General features: G+C 45.0%; 1 protein-coding gene across 2 annotated transcripts in view; it reads left to right on the top strand.

Annotated features, from left to right (window-relative positions):
• Window positions 1-17,124, top strand: part of DUOX1 (dual oxidase 1) — a 61,323-nt gene that overhangs the window by 40,069 nt on the left and 4,130 nt on the right. For both annotated transcript variants that reach the window (XM_027870139.1, XM_027870138.1), the window contains 7 exons: window positions 2,480-2,579; window positions 2,847-2,896; window positions 5,508-5,635; window positions 10,643-10,796; window positions 12,629-12,861; window positions 13,104-13,262; window positions 16,648-16,803. In XM_027870139.1, coding sequence (XP_027725940.1) covers window positions 2,480-2,579; window positions 2,847-2,896; window positions 5,508-5,635; window positions 10,643-10,796; window positions 12,629-12,861; window positions 13,104-13,262; window positions 16,648-16,803 — 980 coding nt within the window. The remainder of the gene's footprint in view (window positions 1-2,479; window positions 2,580-2,846; window positions 2,897-5,507; window positions 5,636-10,642; window positions 10,797-12,628; window positions 12,862-13,103; window positions 13,263-16,647; window positions 16,804-17,124) is intronic.

Below are 17,124 nucleotides of genomic sequence, written 5' to 3'. Positions count from 1 at the left end.
CATTTTACGGATGAGGAAACTGAGGCATACAGAGGGGAAATGACTTGTCTAGGGTCATACAGGTTGTAAGTGGCAAAGTCAGGATTCAAACCCAGTCCTCTGACTTCAGATCCAGGCCTACTCACTGCCCTCTACCCTCTGTTCTCCCCCTTCCTTTTTTCCTGTTTGTCATTCCTTGTTTTCTACCTGTACTGGGCACAAGCTTTTCTATCCATTTAAATCTTGTTTGCTTAGCACAATGTCTGACAAGTAGTAGGTTCTTAAGAAATTCTTATTTGCAGGGCAGTTAGGTGGCACAGTGCCACCAGCCCTGAAGTCAGGCCTCAGACCAAACACTTGACACTCACTAGCTGTGTGACCCTGGGCAAGCCACTTTACCCCAATTGCCTAAAAAAAAAAAAAATTACTTATTTGCGACTTGACTTGATAAATGGCGCAATAGTAGAATGAGGCCTGGATTTGGAGTTAGAAGATGTGGGTTTAAATCCTAGCTCTGCCACTACTACCTACATGACCTTGGCTAAATTACTTCATCTCTCTGGGCCTTGTTTTCCTCATCTGGAAAATGGGGAACTTGGACAAAAAGATTTAAGATCTCTTCTAGCTCTAAATCCTATGCCATGGTCACCAGGAGTGATTGGGGTCAGGCCTAGCCTGGTCAGTTTGGGGCAACAATTAAAAAAAACATTTATTAAATTCCTACTGTGTGACCACAGGGGAGGCAGAAAGCATGGTACAGAACATTGGTGTCAAACTCACATAGATATGGGGGCCACTAAATTATACATAAGGATCCCCACGGGCTACATATTAACTTGTTCAGTCGTTTCGGTAGTGTCCAATTCTTGGTGACCACATTTGGTGTTTTCTTGGCAAAGATATTGGAGTGGTTGGCCATTTCTTTCTCCAGCTCATTTTACAGATGAGGAAACTGAGGCAGATAGGGTGAAGTGACTTGCCCAGGGTCACACGTCTAGTAAGTGTCTGAGGTTGGATTTGAACTCAGGAAGATGAGTCTTTCTGACATCAGGCCTGGCACTATCCACTGTCCCCCCTAGCTCATAGTAAGCACTATATAAATGTTAGCTATCATTATCATTTATTCTTATTATTGGTCCTGCTGTTATTAATATTTACAATTCTCAAAGGCCACGCCAGTGAAACACCAGCTCAGGCTGTTCCCACCAAGCTGGGAAAATACCAGATGGTGATGAGTTGTGTGTCTGTCATCCAAGGACCATGTGTCTGTCATCCAAGGACCAGTCTAGCTAAATTCGTTGCTATTTTGGCTGGAAGGGAATGAATTTTAAGGAGGGCAGGCAGTACAGTGGAAAGAATACGGACTGCAGTCAGACACCAGAGTTCAAATCCTGCTTCAGATGTGACCTTGGGCAAATCCCTTCTTCTCTAGGCCAAAGTTTTTTCTCTGTAAAGTAGATTATTTCTGAGCCTTTAAAGCTTCATGAGAACTATCTCCTGAACTTGTCAGTGAGTTGTACTTTACCTTGGTGGGGATAGTTCCCATGTGGAGGAAATTTCTGGTCCTGGAAATATTGAAACAAAAGCCTTGGAGAGATGGAAACAAAGAGAGGCGTGGGATGGAGCGCAGGGAGGGAAGAATCAGTTCTGATTGGAGAGATCAGAGGATCTCCCTCCCAGAAGAGGTGGCCTTGGAATTGGGCTTCAAAGATGGATAGAAATTCAACAAAATTTGTGAAGAAGATGACATCAGGGTTCTATCCTTTCTCTTCCTTTTATATATGTGCCTTGTTTCTTCACCTCCCCTAACTCAAACTCCCTCCCTCAGCTTGCCCAGTGTCAGTGGGGAGAGGGAGAGCTTTGCCTTGGTTGCAATAAGACGCTAAGCTTGGTATCTATGGGTTTAGTGTAATATCCCCTTCCAGGTGGATTTCAGCTTTTAAAGAGTGCTATGACATATATAACATATATCTGATTACTCACCATCTGAGGCGGGGCAGGGAGGGGCCGTGAAGAGGGATAGAATTTGGAACTCAAAACCTGAAAAAAAAAGTTTAAAAATGTGTTTTAACATGTAATTGGGGGGAAAATAAATATATATTTTTAAAAGACTGAAAAAAACCAACCAAAGAATAAGAAAGTCAATTAACTGAAGCCAAAAGTGCTTTCATTTTCATCTCCAGTGCCCAGCACATTGTCTAGTAAACAGCACTTAACAAATGCCTGTGGAATGGAAAAAAAAAAAAAAGGTGTTATGAACCCAAAGAAATGCATCTCTAATGGTGGAATTTCAGTTTCTGTGCCCCTAAGTGGGAGAGAGAGAATTGAAGAACTCTCTTTGCCTCCCTTAATCAGGAGCCAGAGGATTGGTCCCCATAATTCTTACTCAAGCCCTCCCTCACTTTGGACTGGGTTCCTTTCTCCTGGGCTGGAGGAGGGACTGGTTTGGATACTGCATGACCCTCCCAGCTCTCTCCTTAGCTGTTTCTCTCTTTCTCAGTCCTGCATGCTATGGGCCACGTGGTCAATATCTACCTGTTCTCCATCAGCCCACTCAGTGTCCTGTCATGTCTCTTCCCGGGGCTCTTCCGCGATGATGGGTGAGTGCCGGCTCTGTCTTTGGTTATAAAAAGGGGGTAAACCTTCAGGGTATAGAAAGGCTTAGGGAAGGCTTCCGATTTGGGGGGAGGGATGAAGGTTTTGCAGAACAACCTGATTTAGCTCTGCTGGATCCTTTCTGCTCCTGCGTGCTGCTGAGGGCTGGAGAGGGGCCAGTGCAGCGGGGCAGAGAAGGGAGACATTGCAGACTGGAGGTTGGGAGGATTAGTGAATTCTTGCCTCCCCAGTGACCTTTTCTTGCCTGACAGGTCTGAATTGCCTCAGAAATTCTATTGGTGGTTCTTCCAGACAGTCCCAGGTGAGAACTTTTCCTTCCTGACATGACTATCCCTAATGCTATAGGCCTGGGCCCTAGGTTCTATCTAGACTCTAGATTCTGAGTTCTAGGTTCAAGATTCTAGACTTGTAGACAGACTGTGCGTGGGATGGAGAACACTACTCAAATCTAAAACAAAGACTTAGGTACCTTGAAAGCAGAAAGGAGTTTATTGCTTTCTCATGAGAAAGGGTACCGCCCCTGGTCACCCTAATGGCACTGGCCAGGGAGGACACATACCAGTAAGAGTTGGTTACAGAAAGCAATGCTTATTTATACCCCAACCCTAGTTCCTCCTCCCAAACCCCCTTCCGCTTATCCCACTGGCTGGGCTTCAGGGGGCACAATCTAGTCATGGAAATCTTTCCCAGCAACAGAGACACAAGTTTGCCCGGAGACAAGAAAAGGCGAGAAGTCTTGCAGTTTAGGTTGGGGGGGGGGAGGGTAGGGCTATTCTATACTTTCTGCTACAGGCTTTAAAACAGGGTCTGAGGGCGTTTTGACAAGGTCAGAAGGGAGTGTGTTTCAACAATACAATTAAATTCTTTGAGAAGGCCATCTACAACAGATGCCTCCAATTTCTCTCCTCCCACTCTTCTTACTTCTTACTTCTGACCTTATCTCTCTCCAAATGAGAGATCTCCTCAGTGATCTCCTAATTGCTGCCCTTTGTGAGAACTATTAATAAGAACTATTAACCCTTTGAGGAGGCTTCACTTCTGAGAGATCCTCTCACAACTGTCAGGCCTGGAGTCAGGAGGACCTGCGTTCAAATCAGGCTTCAGACACTCACTAGCTGTGTGACCCTGAGCAAGTCACTTAACCCCAATTACCTAAAAGAGAGAGAGAGAGAGAGAGAGAGAGAGAGAGAGAGAGAGAGAGAGATTTTGGGCCTGCATACTGGGTTCCAAGTTCCAGGATCTGGATTCTAAACTCTGGAATGTGAGATAGGAAATTAGGGTTCTGAGCTCTAGGCTCTGTACTTTGAGTTCCAGTGCATGTTGTTTCCTCATTGGACTGTGAGCTCCTTGAAATGAGAGATTATTTTTTGTTTTGTTTTGTTTTTTTGGTAAACTTAGCACTTAGCACAGTGCCTGGCGCTTAGTAAGCATCTAATAAATGGTTACTCATTCACTCATTCATTCATTTTCTCCACTAAAACTACTTTCTTCAAACTCTAATGGGTGCTTCCTAATTTAATTCAACAACTATTTATGAGCATCTACTGTGTGCAAGCTGAAGCCATATGGCATAATACCAGACTTGGAATCAAAAAAACACCTGGATTCTTGCCATTGACACTATGATCACGTTGGCTGGGATAGACTGGGCAAATCACTTTAAGTTCTCAGTGCCCTCAGGCAACTCTTTAAGATGCTAAATTGCAAAAGAGTTGCTGATCTGCATTGGTTGAGGAAAGTTCTTCCCAGGGAGCTCCTTATATTGAAGTCATAGTTCTGGACCAAATGTACTGGGCACAGGGCACTGCCTACTCGAGAGACAAAGCCGAAAAACAAAGTAGTCCCTGCCCACAGAGAGCTTCCGTTCTACATCCTCATTTCGGTGGTCTAGGATTTATAGGATAAATCTGTGTACCTTTTCTCCAAGTCATCATGATTTTATAGGCTTTAAACCTTCTCTGACTTTGCCTTTCCAACATAAGGATTCATTCTCTCTTTAGCCTGTCCCTTACCTCTCGTTTCTTAATCATTTAAAGCACTTTTCCCTGAACCTTTTCCACATCTGTTAGGTTTTTCATGAATTGTGGTCAACAGAAGAGCCTGAAGTAAATTGAAGTGTAGAGAGAAGTGGACCTAATCCACCATGTTATCATACATTTTTTTGGTGTGTGGAGGGGCAAGAAACCAGACCTGTGATTGCTCTTGTATAGTGAGTTCCCAGTAAGGAAACTCCCTTTACCAAAGAATATAGACTTTCTTCAACTTACCATCTTTAAACAGTTGCCAGGGGCACAAAGAATCTCACAGTTTGACTTGCCCAATGTCTTACGGCCAGATTGTATCAGAGGCTGGTCTCAAAACTAGGTCTTCCTGTCTCAAAGATTGGTTCTTTTAACATTTTTACATTATCTCTTAATACTTTACATTTGTATAGGACTTTGATTTGGGGTTTATAGGATCAGGGCTCTGGACTCTGAGTCCTCACATGCTAGGGTCTGGTGCCCAAGAACCAGAGCCCAGATCCAAGCCGTCCCAAATAAAAAGTTGGGTCTCTCACATTGGAAAGTGCTCTAGTGTGTCTGGTACTTGGAAGTTAGGGTGACAGACTGAGGACAGTGACTGTAACAGGGATGGTGACCATTGACTAAGGAGAGTGACAGCTTTGGTGATATGGGTAGCTGTGACAATAAGAAGGTTTAATGGTTACAGGAAGACTGATATTGACATAGCAATAGAGTCAGACATGCTAGTGTTGATAATAGACCTTTGTGCTCTGCTGAAAATGAGGAAGAAAGCAGAATCTTGGGAGAGAGGGCCTGGGCTGCTACTGTTGCCCCAGGGCGTGGAGTGGGGAGGGTACACCCTGTTTGTGCTTTTTCACCTGCTCCTTTCCCCTTATTCCTGCTCTTCAGGCCTCACAGGAGTTGTGCTGCTCATGGTCCTAGCCATCATGTATGTCTTTGCTTCCCACCACTTCCGAAGGCGCAGCTTCCGAGGCTTCTGGCTGACCCACCACCTTTACATTTTGCTCTATATCCTGGTAAGAGGGCAGCTTACCGTTGGTGGGAGCTAGCAGGAACCCCAAGGTGTAATGAAGGGAAGGCACAATTCATTGATCACTTCAATGTACTCTAATTTCTCCCTTTGTTTTTGTCCAGACCTAGATTTATGCATTTTTAATTTTATTTTATTTTTAGTTGACAAGTATTTATTTTCTCTCCCTCCCACCCCCTTCCCAAGTTAAGGAAAAACCAAACCCTTATAATAGTACACATAGTCAAAGCAATATAAATTCCCACGCTGTTCAGTTCCAAAATATTCGTCCCATTCTGCATCCATTACCTCTCTATTAGAAGATATGTAACATGCTTTCTCACTGATTTTTTGAAATTGTGGCTGGTCATTGCAATGATTAGAACTCTTAAGTCTTTCAGACTGTTTATCTTTACAATATTGTTATTTTATAAATTGTTCTCATGGTTCTGTTCACTTCACTCTGTAGCACTTCTTACAAGTCTTCTCAGATTTCTCTGAATTCATTCCTTTCTTCATTTCAAGTTAAGTGACTAGCCCAGGGTCACACAGCAAGTAAATGTCAAGTGTCTGAGGCCAGATTTGAACTCAGGTCCTCCTGACTCCAAGGCCTGAGCTCTATCCACTACGCTACCTAGCTGCCCCTTTCATTTCTTATAGCAGAAAAGTATTCCATTGCATTCACATACCATAATTTTTTCAGCCATTTCCCAACAAGTGGGCTTCCCCTTAGCTTCCAGTTCTTTGCCACTACAAAAACAGCTGCTATAAGTATTTTTGTACATATGGCAGACCTGTAATTTATCCAGGTTCATATAGCCTGCATGTGTCAGGGATAGGATTTGAACATAGGTTATCTAGCTCCCTATGCATTAAGTCACATTGCTTCTCAGTTTTTCCATGTTCTTTTTAAAACTTGGCTATTTAGTAGTCTTATCCCAAGGAGAGACTTTTCTGACCAACTAAAAATTTCAGTTAACAGCACTATTCTGCAAACCCACCTTTAGCTTGGGGTCCTATAATAATGACATATAATTTTCTTCCCCACATCTGTCTTTCCTCATCTTAGGTGGTTGGTTTTGGCTTCCTGGGTGATCTACCTTGCATGTGTTCCTTACTGGAACATCAGGAACATCCTCCTATTTTGGACTAACATTTTTAAAAATGTGCCAAGGTCACATTGTTGTTTCCATTTCTGACCCTCAGGGTGTTAATAACCCCACCCATCTAAGTATTATGAACTTGTAAAGTCGATGAGCTTGCTCAGAATTCCACTGCAGATTGCCAATGAAAGCATCTTATAACTCCACCCATCTCTTGTCCTCCTCAACCTGTCCCTTCACCTCTCCTTCCCAGAAACCCTGTCCCCATACTTCCCTTCTCATTCATTCTTCTCTTCATTTTCTATTCTTCTCTCCTCCCTTCCATTTTCCTTTCTTTCCTTCATCCTTCTCCCTTCCTTTCTCTTCTCTATTATCCTCTCTGCCCTATATTCTCCTCTCCTTCCTTTCCCTCTATTCCCTTCTGTTACCATCCACTCTCTTCTCCTCATCCTTGTTTCTCATCTTCCCTTCCTTTCTCCTCTTTCCCATTTGCTTTTTATTTCTTCCAGTCTCCCCTCATCCTGTTTCCTGTCTTCCATTTTCCTCTTCTCCATTTTCTTTTCCTCTCCTCCCCTCCATCTTTCTTCATTGATCTTTTTCCCTTTTCCTCCATTCATTTCTCCTCCTCTTCATTCTCCTCTCTTCTACTCTTATCCTCCCCTCCTCTTCATTTTTTCCTTTCTTCTTCCCTTCTTCCCCATTCTTTTCTCAAAAAAGAGGAGAGGAGTCAGGTTGTTTAGCTATTTAGTTTCTGAACTGATTTTCATTGTTTCTCCAATGTTTTTGTTCATGGATCTGAGTCCTTCTATTCTGCTCTTCTCTTAAAAGTGGCTCCCTGAAGTATAGCTTTCAATTAGAAAATATATTAAATTTTAGGCCCCTGTAACTCTTCCCCCACCTCTGCTCCCCAAAGCCTAGTCATTAGCATCAGAGAAGTCTAGACTCTCTTAGGGTTGTTCTGTCTCCAACTATGAAAATCAAAATTACATTAGCCATAGTTTCCATGAATATGGAATAAAAGGTCTTGTTGTATTCTGCCCTGGTCAGACCACATATGGAGTATTGTGTTTGGTTCTGGGAGCCACATTTTAGGAAGGACATTGCCAAGCTAAGAAGGCATCCAGAAGGAGGAACACCTCGAGGCTCCATTTGAGGGTCAGTGGAAAGAACTGGGGAGAAGTTAGCTTGAAGCTAAAGTTGAAGAACTTAGCTTGGAGAAAAAAAGGACTTAGGGAAGTATAGGAGAGTTATCTTCAAGCTGTCTTACAAAAGAATTAGACTTGTTTTTCTTGGCCCAGGAGAGCAGAACCATGATCATTAAGTGGAAATAACAAAGAGGCAGTTTTAGACTTGATATATGGAAATGTTTCCCATTAATTAAATTGATCCAAGAGTGGAAAGGACTTCTTCAATGGCTCCCTCTCAGTAGAAGTCTCCAAGAAGGCTGGATGACCACCTCTCAGGCATGCTCTATAGAAGAGCTTCTTGCTCAAGTGTGGGTTGGAATTGATGGTCTCTGAGCAACCTTTCATCTATAACACTCTGGTTCTGTAAAGTAGGTTTCAGTTCCCCACAACTTGGAAAGGAAGTTCTTCATTTTCTCTGCTTTCTTCCCGATGCAGTTGAATCCAAACCCTAGGCCCTACCATCTTACCCTCAGTGTCAATGAGTCTCACTCTTCCCTATTTGCCCTTCACAAGATATTATTAGTCATGTCCTGCTTAGTCTGCTCCTTTTCAGAATCAATGACCTTGACTTTTTGTAAATATCCTGGTTCCATAATCTTCTCCTCCAAAGAAATTGTGTCTAATACCTTCATCCCTGCCTTCTCAGCAGGGAACCCTGGCCTCTTTCCAGCTATGTCTCTGCAAGGAGTGGGAGGTGATTTTCTAAGCTCCTTAGATTAGATCAGTAGCTGTGACACGTACAGGACACCCAAAAGAATGTGAGATATTAGGTACTGCCTGACCCAGTATCTCAAGGTAAAAAAAGCTAACTGCTTGGGAATCAAGATCCTTCTCTTCTGATTTACCTCTGGGTTATGGGGCTCCTGGAAAAGGAGTCACCTCTTTTGCTTGGTCTAGGGAGGCAGGAGGCCAAGGAGGTTCCAGGACACTCTACTAGACAATTCTAGGCTCAACTGTTCTGGAATCCTCCTATTAATCCCTTCTATTCCTTACTGCAGGACAACTAAGATGAGAGGTTCTCCCACTAAACTTGAATATGGCTCCTGGGTTTGGGGATCTCTTGGGTATTCAGCAGCAATGTCAAGGTGACAATTAAAGGATTTAGGTACAGAGGAAGAGACTTGGGGACTTGGCATGGACCAGAAAACCTCACTGTAAGGAGACAGTGAAGACTAAGAGTTAATAGGGCAGAAAATGAGCTGGGTGTCATTGTGAAACCCCAAGTTGATGATGAATCTCCAATATAGCCCTGTGGTTAAAAAAAAGTCATCATGAGATTGGGAACATAAATAGGCATATAAAGTCAGCCTCTCATTGTATTCAGTAGTGATCAACTGCTTTGTGAAAGAGGTATATGGGGAAAATGGAGAGAGTTCACAGAGCTTTGGAGAGATTTTAAAGTAGTTCTGTGAGGAAAGGTTAAGAGATCTGGGAATAATTCTGAAGAAAGGAAGGATGAAAGGTGGTGGTAAAGGAGGACCTTTCAATTTAGTTTCAATTGAGTATGTATTGAATGCTTATTCAATATAGCACCTAGCACAGTTCTAGACAAAGAGGTAATGGTTAAAAGAGACCAATGCTATTGAAAGGTCCAAGTCAGTAAGATTGGGGAAGGGAAAGGTCATTGGATTTGGTAATCAGAGAAGGTCGTGTATGGCCTTTGAAAGACCAGAATAGAATAGAATGGGCAGGGACAGAAGCTGGACCACAAGATGTTAAAGAGAGAAAAAAGTGATGGGAAAATCATTGTCTGTCTTTCATTCTCAAAGAGGACCATGACATCATGGAGGTGATACCATGACTTGCAAGTGAATTGGATTTAAGTGAGGGAAGGCTATGAAAAGTCACCAGCCTCCCTTTCTCCTTTTCTTTCCTTTTTTTTTTTTTTGTTGGTGAGGCAATCGGGGTTAAGTGACTTGCCCAGGGTCACACAGCTAGCGAATATCATGTGTCTGAGGCTAGATCTGAACTCAGGTCGTCCTGACTTCAGGGCTGGTGCTCTATCCACTGCACCACCTAGCTGCCTCTCTCATTTTCTCCTCTGGAGCCATCTAGGTCCAGTGACCAGATACAAATCAGGACAACTGGAGATGGGAAAACAGAGGCTTTGTGGTAGAGATGATTGGCTTGAAAAGCTTGATGATGGAAGACAATAGGAATTAGACAGAATCTCAAGAGGAGACAATATCAGGGCCTCCTGATGGATACTTAAGCAGTCAATACAAGAAGCTGTAGGACCAAGTTAACAAGAAGATTGTAGAAGGAATTCCTTTAATGGAGGAGGAGTCAAGAAGGCTGGGTTAAGTGGTTTCTGACTTCTCAGTTCTTTTCACTAAGATCCCAAGTTGCTTTATGGGAAATGGTGAAGAGTTGTTTTCAATTTTCTAAAAGGAAGAGGAGAAATTTCTTTCATTGCAGACATTAAAAATTATCTCATTCATCTCAGTTGGCTTAGAAAGTTAGGGATTTCTTCCACAACCTCTCTGTTAACATGGTCATACATCCTCTGTTAGCTTTTGACCTCAGGATCCTGTAGTCACTAGATGTGATTTATTCAGACTCTCTGAGAAGTAGGGCATGTACCTAGTATTTGAGGGTGGGGTCTGGCACTTGGGTGGATGGGAGCAGGGGTTTGCTACTGAGGGTCTTTCATCTTGACCTCAGTGGTGAATGGGGAGGGGCATGCTTCAATGTGTGCTGTACTCACTAAGTGTGTCTTTTCAGCTTATTATTCATGGCAGCTTTGCCCTCATCCAGCTGCCTCGATTCCATATATTCTTCCTGGTCCCAGCTCTTATCTATGGTGGGGACAAACTGGTGAGCCTGAGCCGGAAGAAGGTGGAAATCAGTGTGGTGAAGGCTGAGCTCCTGCCCTCAGGTATAGCCTGAAATGGAGGGAATGGTAATTCATCAGGTTATCAGGTTCAGGACAGATTAGGATCAAATACTAAGGTGTCTGGGTCACTTGGTCAATCTGGTCAACCGCACCACAGACTCTCTTGATGCTGTTTAGGAGCTAAGAATCCACAAGCCCCACAAAATGCAGGCAGGGGAGCATCCTTGTCTAAGATTCCTGACAAGTCCCAGCCAAGGGCCTAGGGATAACCTAGAAGAGAGAGTTGCCTTCATGAAAGTGATGGATGATTCCAAGGTTCCTGGCTCAATGAGCCTTTCCTAAATTGTACATAATGCATCCCCAGTGGACTAGGGGTTCTGAATTATTTGTTTCTGTTTCTGTCATCGACCCCTTTGGCAGTCTAGTGAAGCCTGTGTACCCTTTCTCAGAATAATATTTGTCAATGTATAAGACAAAATGCGTAAGATTGGAAAGGAAACCAATTATATTGAAATAGTTATTAAAAAAAAAAAGTTTTTAAACCAAATTCACAGACTCCTAATTGAGCTCTTATAATAGTGAGAGTGTTACATACCCAGTGCCCACTGTTAGAAACCCTTTTCTAAAGATAAACAGTTATAGGGTCAAAGATTTAGAACTGGAAGGGACCTTAGAGGTCTTTGAGTCCAACCCCCTCAGTTTTTCAGATGAGGAAACTGAGGTCCCAGAGAAGTTAAGTGTCTTGCCCAGGGTCACAGAGCTAGTAAATGTCTGAGGCCAGTTTCAAACCCTGGTCTTCCTGACTCTGAGTCTAGCATCCTACCCACCCCACTATGCTGCCTCTCAGAGGAGGGACATATAGCTAAAAGTGGGAGGAGCAGTACATTTATAGTATCTTCAGACTTTGGTTCTGGGTCTTTCCTACCCTTTTCATCATTGTGGTGTATTGGAGTGTTCATGAGTGTCCATGATGGTTAAGGGGTCGAGGCTCATGCTGTTTCAGAGCCCAGGTACACATTAAGATAAAATTGGAGGAGCAAGTGATGATGAGAGAGTATGGGTTCCCAGACCCAAGAGCTAGAAAGAGCTAGTTCAGCTCTTTCACTTTATAAATAAGGAAACTGAGGCCCAGGGGAGTTAAATGATTTGGCCAAGGTTGCACAGAAAGAAAGCAGCAGAATGGACTTATTTGCTCTACACCCACCTTGTCTACTCATAGTGACCTCCAGCCTAGAGTTCCCTATCTGAAAGGTAGAAGCTCAGTTTGCCTCTCACTTTCAACGTACTCTTTTCTCACTACCACAGAGCTCTATTTAAGATACATATCTCCATACCCAATCAATCAACAAACATTTATTACGCCCCCACTATCTGCCAAGCATCCATTGTCTGACCCTCCTAAATACAATGATAGAAATGCTGGGGCAATCAGCATCCAGCCTTTTGGGGCATCCTTGGCATGGCAAGAATGTCCCAGGGGAATCCCTTAGGTGTAACACAAGGTCCTGCCTATGTCTTCTTCTGCCCTTACAACCCACAATGTCTAAGGTCATGACAAAAAGGTGGGGAATGAGAAACAGAGCTCAGAGGAACCCAATGAGAAATTCTAGCCATAGTTCATTCGCTAAAAGGAGGCATCATTGGGTTCTCCCACACTCTGGTTTCTGGCCACCCTCAACTTGTTGGATCCAGGTGATACTATCCAATTCCCTACCCCCACTCCCATCCCCAGGGAGGGAATGGAACGTGGGGAGTGGAGGCAGGTGATGTGGTCCCAGCAGGTAGAGCAGGATAGGGACTGAAGGTGGTGGCTTCCTGGGACCTGTAGGTGTAATCATGTCTGGCGCTCCCTTTGCCATCTCCTTTGTCCCCAGGTGTGACTCACCTTCGATTCCAGAGGCCCCAGGGCTTTGAGTATAAGTCAGGGCAGTGGGTACGTATAGCCTGCCTGGCCCTGGGAACCACAGAATACCATCCGTTCACTCTCACCTCTGCACCCCACGAAGACATGCTCAGTCTTCACATCAGGGCTGTGGGACCCTGGACTACGAGACTCAGAGAGATCTACTCACCCCCACCAGGCACCAGCAGCATCAAATACCCTAAGGTACCTTCCATATACCCCAGAATCTCTTCCTTAGCCCTGAAGCAGATTTCCCGAAGTATTCCTCCAAATTCTACCCAGAGTCAATAACTCCAGAAACCCTGAGAATCCCCCTCAAACACTGTGTACTTAACACAGTGAGGGACTTTATTATCCCTTACTGAAAATCCCCTCATCTATGACACCAGGATAAGGCTGGGTGGTCAGACTGCCTTGTGTCTTATCCCTCTCTTCCCTTATGACAGTTATACCTGGATGGACCATTTGGAGAGGGTCACCAAGAGTGGCACAAGTTTGAGGTGTCCGTGCTGGTGGGTGGGGGCATTGGGGTCACCCCCTTTGCCTCCATCCTCAAAGACCTGGTCTTCAAGTCATCAGTAAGCTGCAAACTGCTCTGTAAAAAGGTGAGAACTTCTCTCCCAGGCCCCAACTCTGAGGGGAAAAAACTGTGACAGTAGCAAATCCCTCCTTATGCCCCTTTGTCACCCCAAATCACAGCTATGAGGGAAAACTTCCTGTCTCAATACTCTATTCATGGGGCAGCTAAGTGGCGCAGTGGATAAGCTCCGACCTTGGAGTCAGGAGGACCTGAGTTCAAATTCAGTCTCAGACACATGACACTCACTAGCTGTGTGACCCTGGGCAAGTCACTTAGCCCCAATTGCCTCACCAAAAAATAAAAATAAAAATAAAAATACTCTATTCACTACACCACCTAGCTGAGTTGGGAAGCATGGTGTCCAAAATAAGAGAAGAAATGGTTATATTCTACTCTGCCCCAATAGAGTCAAATCAACAAGCATGTATTAAGCCACTACAATCAATATGCTAGGCACTGTATTCTGTGCTAGGGATGCAAAGAAAGGCAAAAACCAGGCTGTGCTCTCAAGGCCCTCACATTAATAGTAGCTAGCATTTATACGGCTTTTTAAGGTTTGCAAAGTACTTTATATATATTAACCCATTTGATTGTCACAATAACCCTATGAGGTAAGTACTATTATTACCCCCATTTTACAGATGATGAAACTGAGGCAGACAGAGGTTAAGAGACTTGCCCAAGGTCACACAGCTAGAAAGTGTCTGAGGCAGGATTAGATCTGAGATCTTCTTGAATCTAAAGCCCACATTTTATTTGATATGGCATCAGGCCATATCTGAAGTTGTTATTGTTCAGTCACGTCCAACTCTTTGTGATCCCAAAGACCATAGTGTCCATGGGGTTTTCTTGGCAAAGATACTGGAGTAGTGTGCCCTTTCCTTCTCCAGCTCATTTTACAGATGAGGAAACTGAGGCAAACAGGGTTAGGTGACTTGCCCAGGATCACACAGCTAGGAAGTGTCTGAAGCCAGATTTGAACTCCGGAACATAAGCATTCTATCCACTACACCACCTAGCTGCCCAAGGACATGAGAGCTGCCTTTATGTATTGGAAGGGCTATCATTGGCATACACTTGTCTTTCTTGGTAGCTGAAGACAGAAGTAGGAACTATAAAGAGACCTGAGCTTGATGTAAGGAAAAATTTCCTACTAATCAGAGCAGTCCCAATATAGATCAGACTGCCTTAGGAACAACCCACTTGCTGAACAGACAAGTCCCCTCTGAGGACTCTTCCAGCTCTGAGGTTCTGTGATTTCACCTACAGGGCCTGGGGCCTGGGTTCTGCTAAGAGCCCAGGCAAGATTTGTCACTAAGATTCTCTCCAGGCAGGGGTTGGATTGGATGGGGAGGGTGGATCCCCCTTATAGAGTAGACCCCTGGAGCATTGTCAGGCCTTGGCCATGGGGAGAGGTAGCAGAGGTGGGGCAGAGTGAAACTATCTCTTTTGGGGGGGGGGGGGGGGGGGGTGGGAAGGGGGGAGAAGGAGGGGGCCGGGGGGGGCGGGGGGGGGTTCGGCAAGGAGTAGAAGCAGGGAGCCCAGGGAGGCTGGGCAAGATTCCTGGAGGAATTTGGAGAGGGAAAGGAGGGCACAGTCCTAGGTACACTCAGCCAGCCTAGGCTGCTTGGCCTCCATTTGTACAACAGCCCCAGCTTCCCCTGTGCCCCAGCCTAGACTCGAGTGGCAGGCCCCTGCTCGCCTCCCCAGGCTCGGTAGGGTGAGTCACTGGGGCAGGAATGTGCTGGGTAGAGGCACAGCCCATTACTCAAGCAGCAGTCTGAGGATGACAGAGAACTGGCTGTGAGCTCTCCTCCTCTGCTAAACCATTTCTTTTCCCTTCCCTCCTGCTTGTCCATAACTGCCGCTCCTCAGCATCGAAATGTCAGGTACCAGTTCATCTGTGGGGTCTGCTGTTTCCTTCTTTCGAGGGACCCTGCACTGAACAAGATCCGTATATGGAAGACCTCTCACCTACGCCCCATAGTTTTGTGGGCAATTGAACCTGTGCATCATGGACAGTATGGTCCACTCCCACAAGTGAACAACTTTAGATATGGCCTGATCCCATGTCAAATAGAGTGTGGGCTTTAGATTCAGGAAGGCCTGAGAACCAATCCTACTTTTGCTCCCTCCCATCTTTGAGGGTAGTCATAGCCCATATCCCTGTCCCCTGTCCTGTAGATACAGATCTAGAGCCCTTCTTGAGGATACTTAAGACATTGTCTCCCTTAGGGAGCCCCTATAGACTGGTAGCCAGGAGCCTGGACATGCTTCAGTGGACTAAGGGGAGGGCATACTCAGCCAGCTCAACAGGCCTATGAGGTCCTAGACAAGGAGTGGGGAACCTGTGGCCTTGAGGCCACATGTGGCCCTCTAGGTCCTCAGGTGCAGCCCTTTGACTGAGTCCAAGTTTTACAGAACAAATTCTTTATTAAGGGGATTTGTTCTGTGAAGTTTGGATTTAGTCAAAGGGCCGCACCTGAGGACCTAGAGGGCCACATGTGGCTTCGAGGCTGCAGATTCCCTACCCCTGTACCATCCCTCTGAGGAAAATCCATTCCCCCTTTCCCAACAGGGGTATTTAATCCTTTTTGTGTCTTGGACCCCTTTGGCAATCTGGTGAAGTCTATGGACCTCTGCTCAAAATAACATTTTAGGGGCAGCCAGGTGTCGCAGTGGATAGAGCCCCGGCCCTGGAGTCAGGAGGACCTGAGTTCAAATCCTGCCTCAGACATATAACACTTACTAGCTGTGTGACCCTGGGCAAGTCACTTAACCCCATCGCCTAGCAAAAAAAAATATGTGTGTGTGTGAAAATAATTTTAAATGTATATGATAAAATGAATAGAATTCCTTATATTTATATTCAATTATATTGCAACATTGTTAGAAATATATATTTTTTAAAACAAGTTTCACATATTTCAGGTTAAAAATCCCTGGGCTAGAAATATCAAATATTAAAAGTGCTCCCTTCCAAGGGCCTTACATTCCCCATATCTCAGAATTCCCCCATCACACCCTACGGTAGATGCTCCAAAGACTCCTTAACCCTCTGTCCCTGGGCTAACAACTTCAGTTACCTGATAAAATCTGCCTTGTGTTGCCCTCCTCCACAGACTGAGACTGCCTGTGAGAGGCTTTGGCCCTCCCATCAGAGGCCAGGATCCTTCTTGAGCTCCCTTCCTTCTCCCACGCTGTCTATGTCCTCAGTTTCTGGTTGCAGAAACTCCCGTCCTTTGGCCGGGAGTTCCTCTAATCTTGTCCCTCTCCTGGAGCAATATCTAGAGAGGACTAACAGGTGTTATGAGGAGGAGGGGGATTCCTGGTGTGTGAGTGTGGGGAGACACCCTTCAAGGCTTGATGTCCCATGAGGGTGAAGACTGATTGTGGGCTGGTGTCCCTAGATCTACTTCATCTGGGTGACGAGGACCCAAAGGCAGTTTGAGTGGCTGGCAGACATCATCCGGGAGGTGGAGGAGAATGACCGGCAGGACCTGGTGTCTGTGCACATCTACATCACCCAACTGGCTGAGAAGTTTGACCTTAGGACCACCATGTTGGTAAGAACTAACTGGGATCTCAGAGAAGAGGTCATATCTGGCCCTGGCCCTTGGCCTTGGCCTTGGCCCTGCTCTCACTCCTAGTTCCATTCATCTCCCCTTTCCCAGAACATAATTGGTCTATTGGGCTCTCTACACCATCCCTGGCCCCATTTTTACAGGCATCTTGTGCTGGGCCTGGAGTCAGGAAGACCTGAGTTCAAATTCAGCCTTAGACACTTACAAGCTGTGTGACCCTGGGCAAGTCACTTAACTTCTGTTTGCCTCAGTTTCCTCATCTGTAAAATGGTGACAATAATCCCCATCACCTACCTGTTGCGA

This window comes from Vombatus ursinus, unplaced genomic scaffold (genome assembly GCF_900497805.2).
Source record: "Vombatus ursinus unplaced genomic scaffold, bare-nosed wombat genome assembly UNPS02014794.1, whole genome shotgun sequence".
Taxonomy (NCBI): Eukaryota; Metazoa; Chordata; class Mammalia; order Diprotodontia; family Vombatidae; genus Vombatus; species Vombatus ursinus.
Note: the sequence above shows the minus strand (reverse complement) of the source record. Positions and strands in the feature narration are given on the sequence as shown.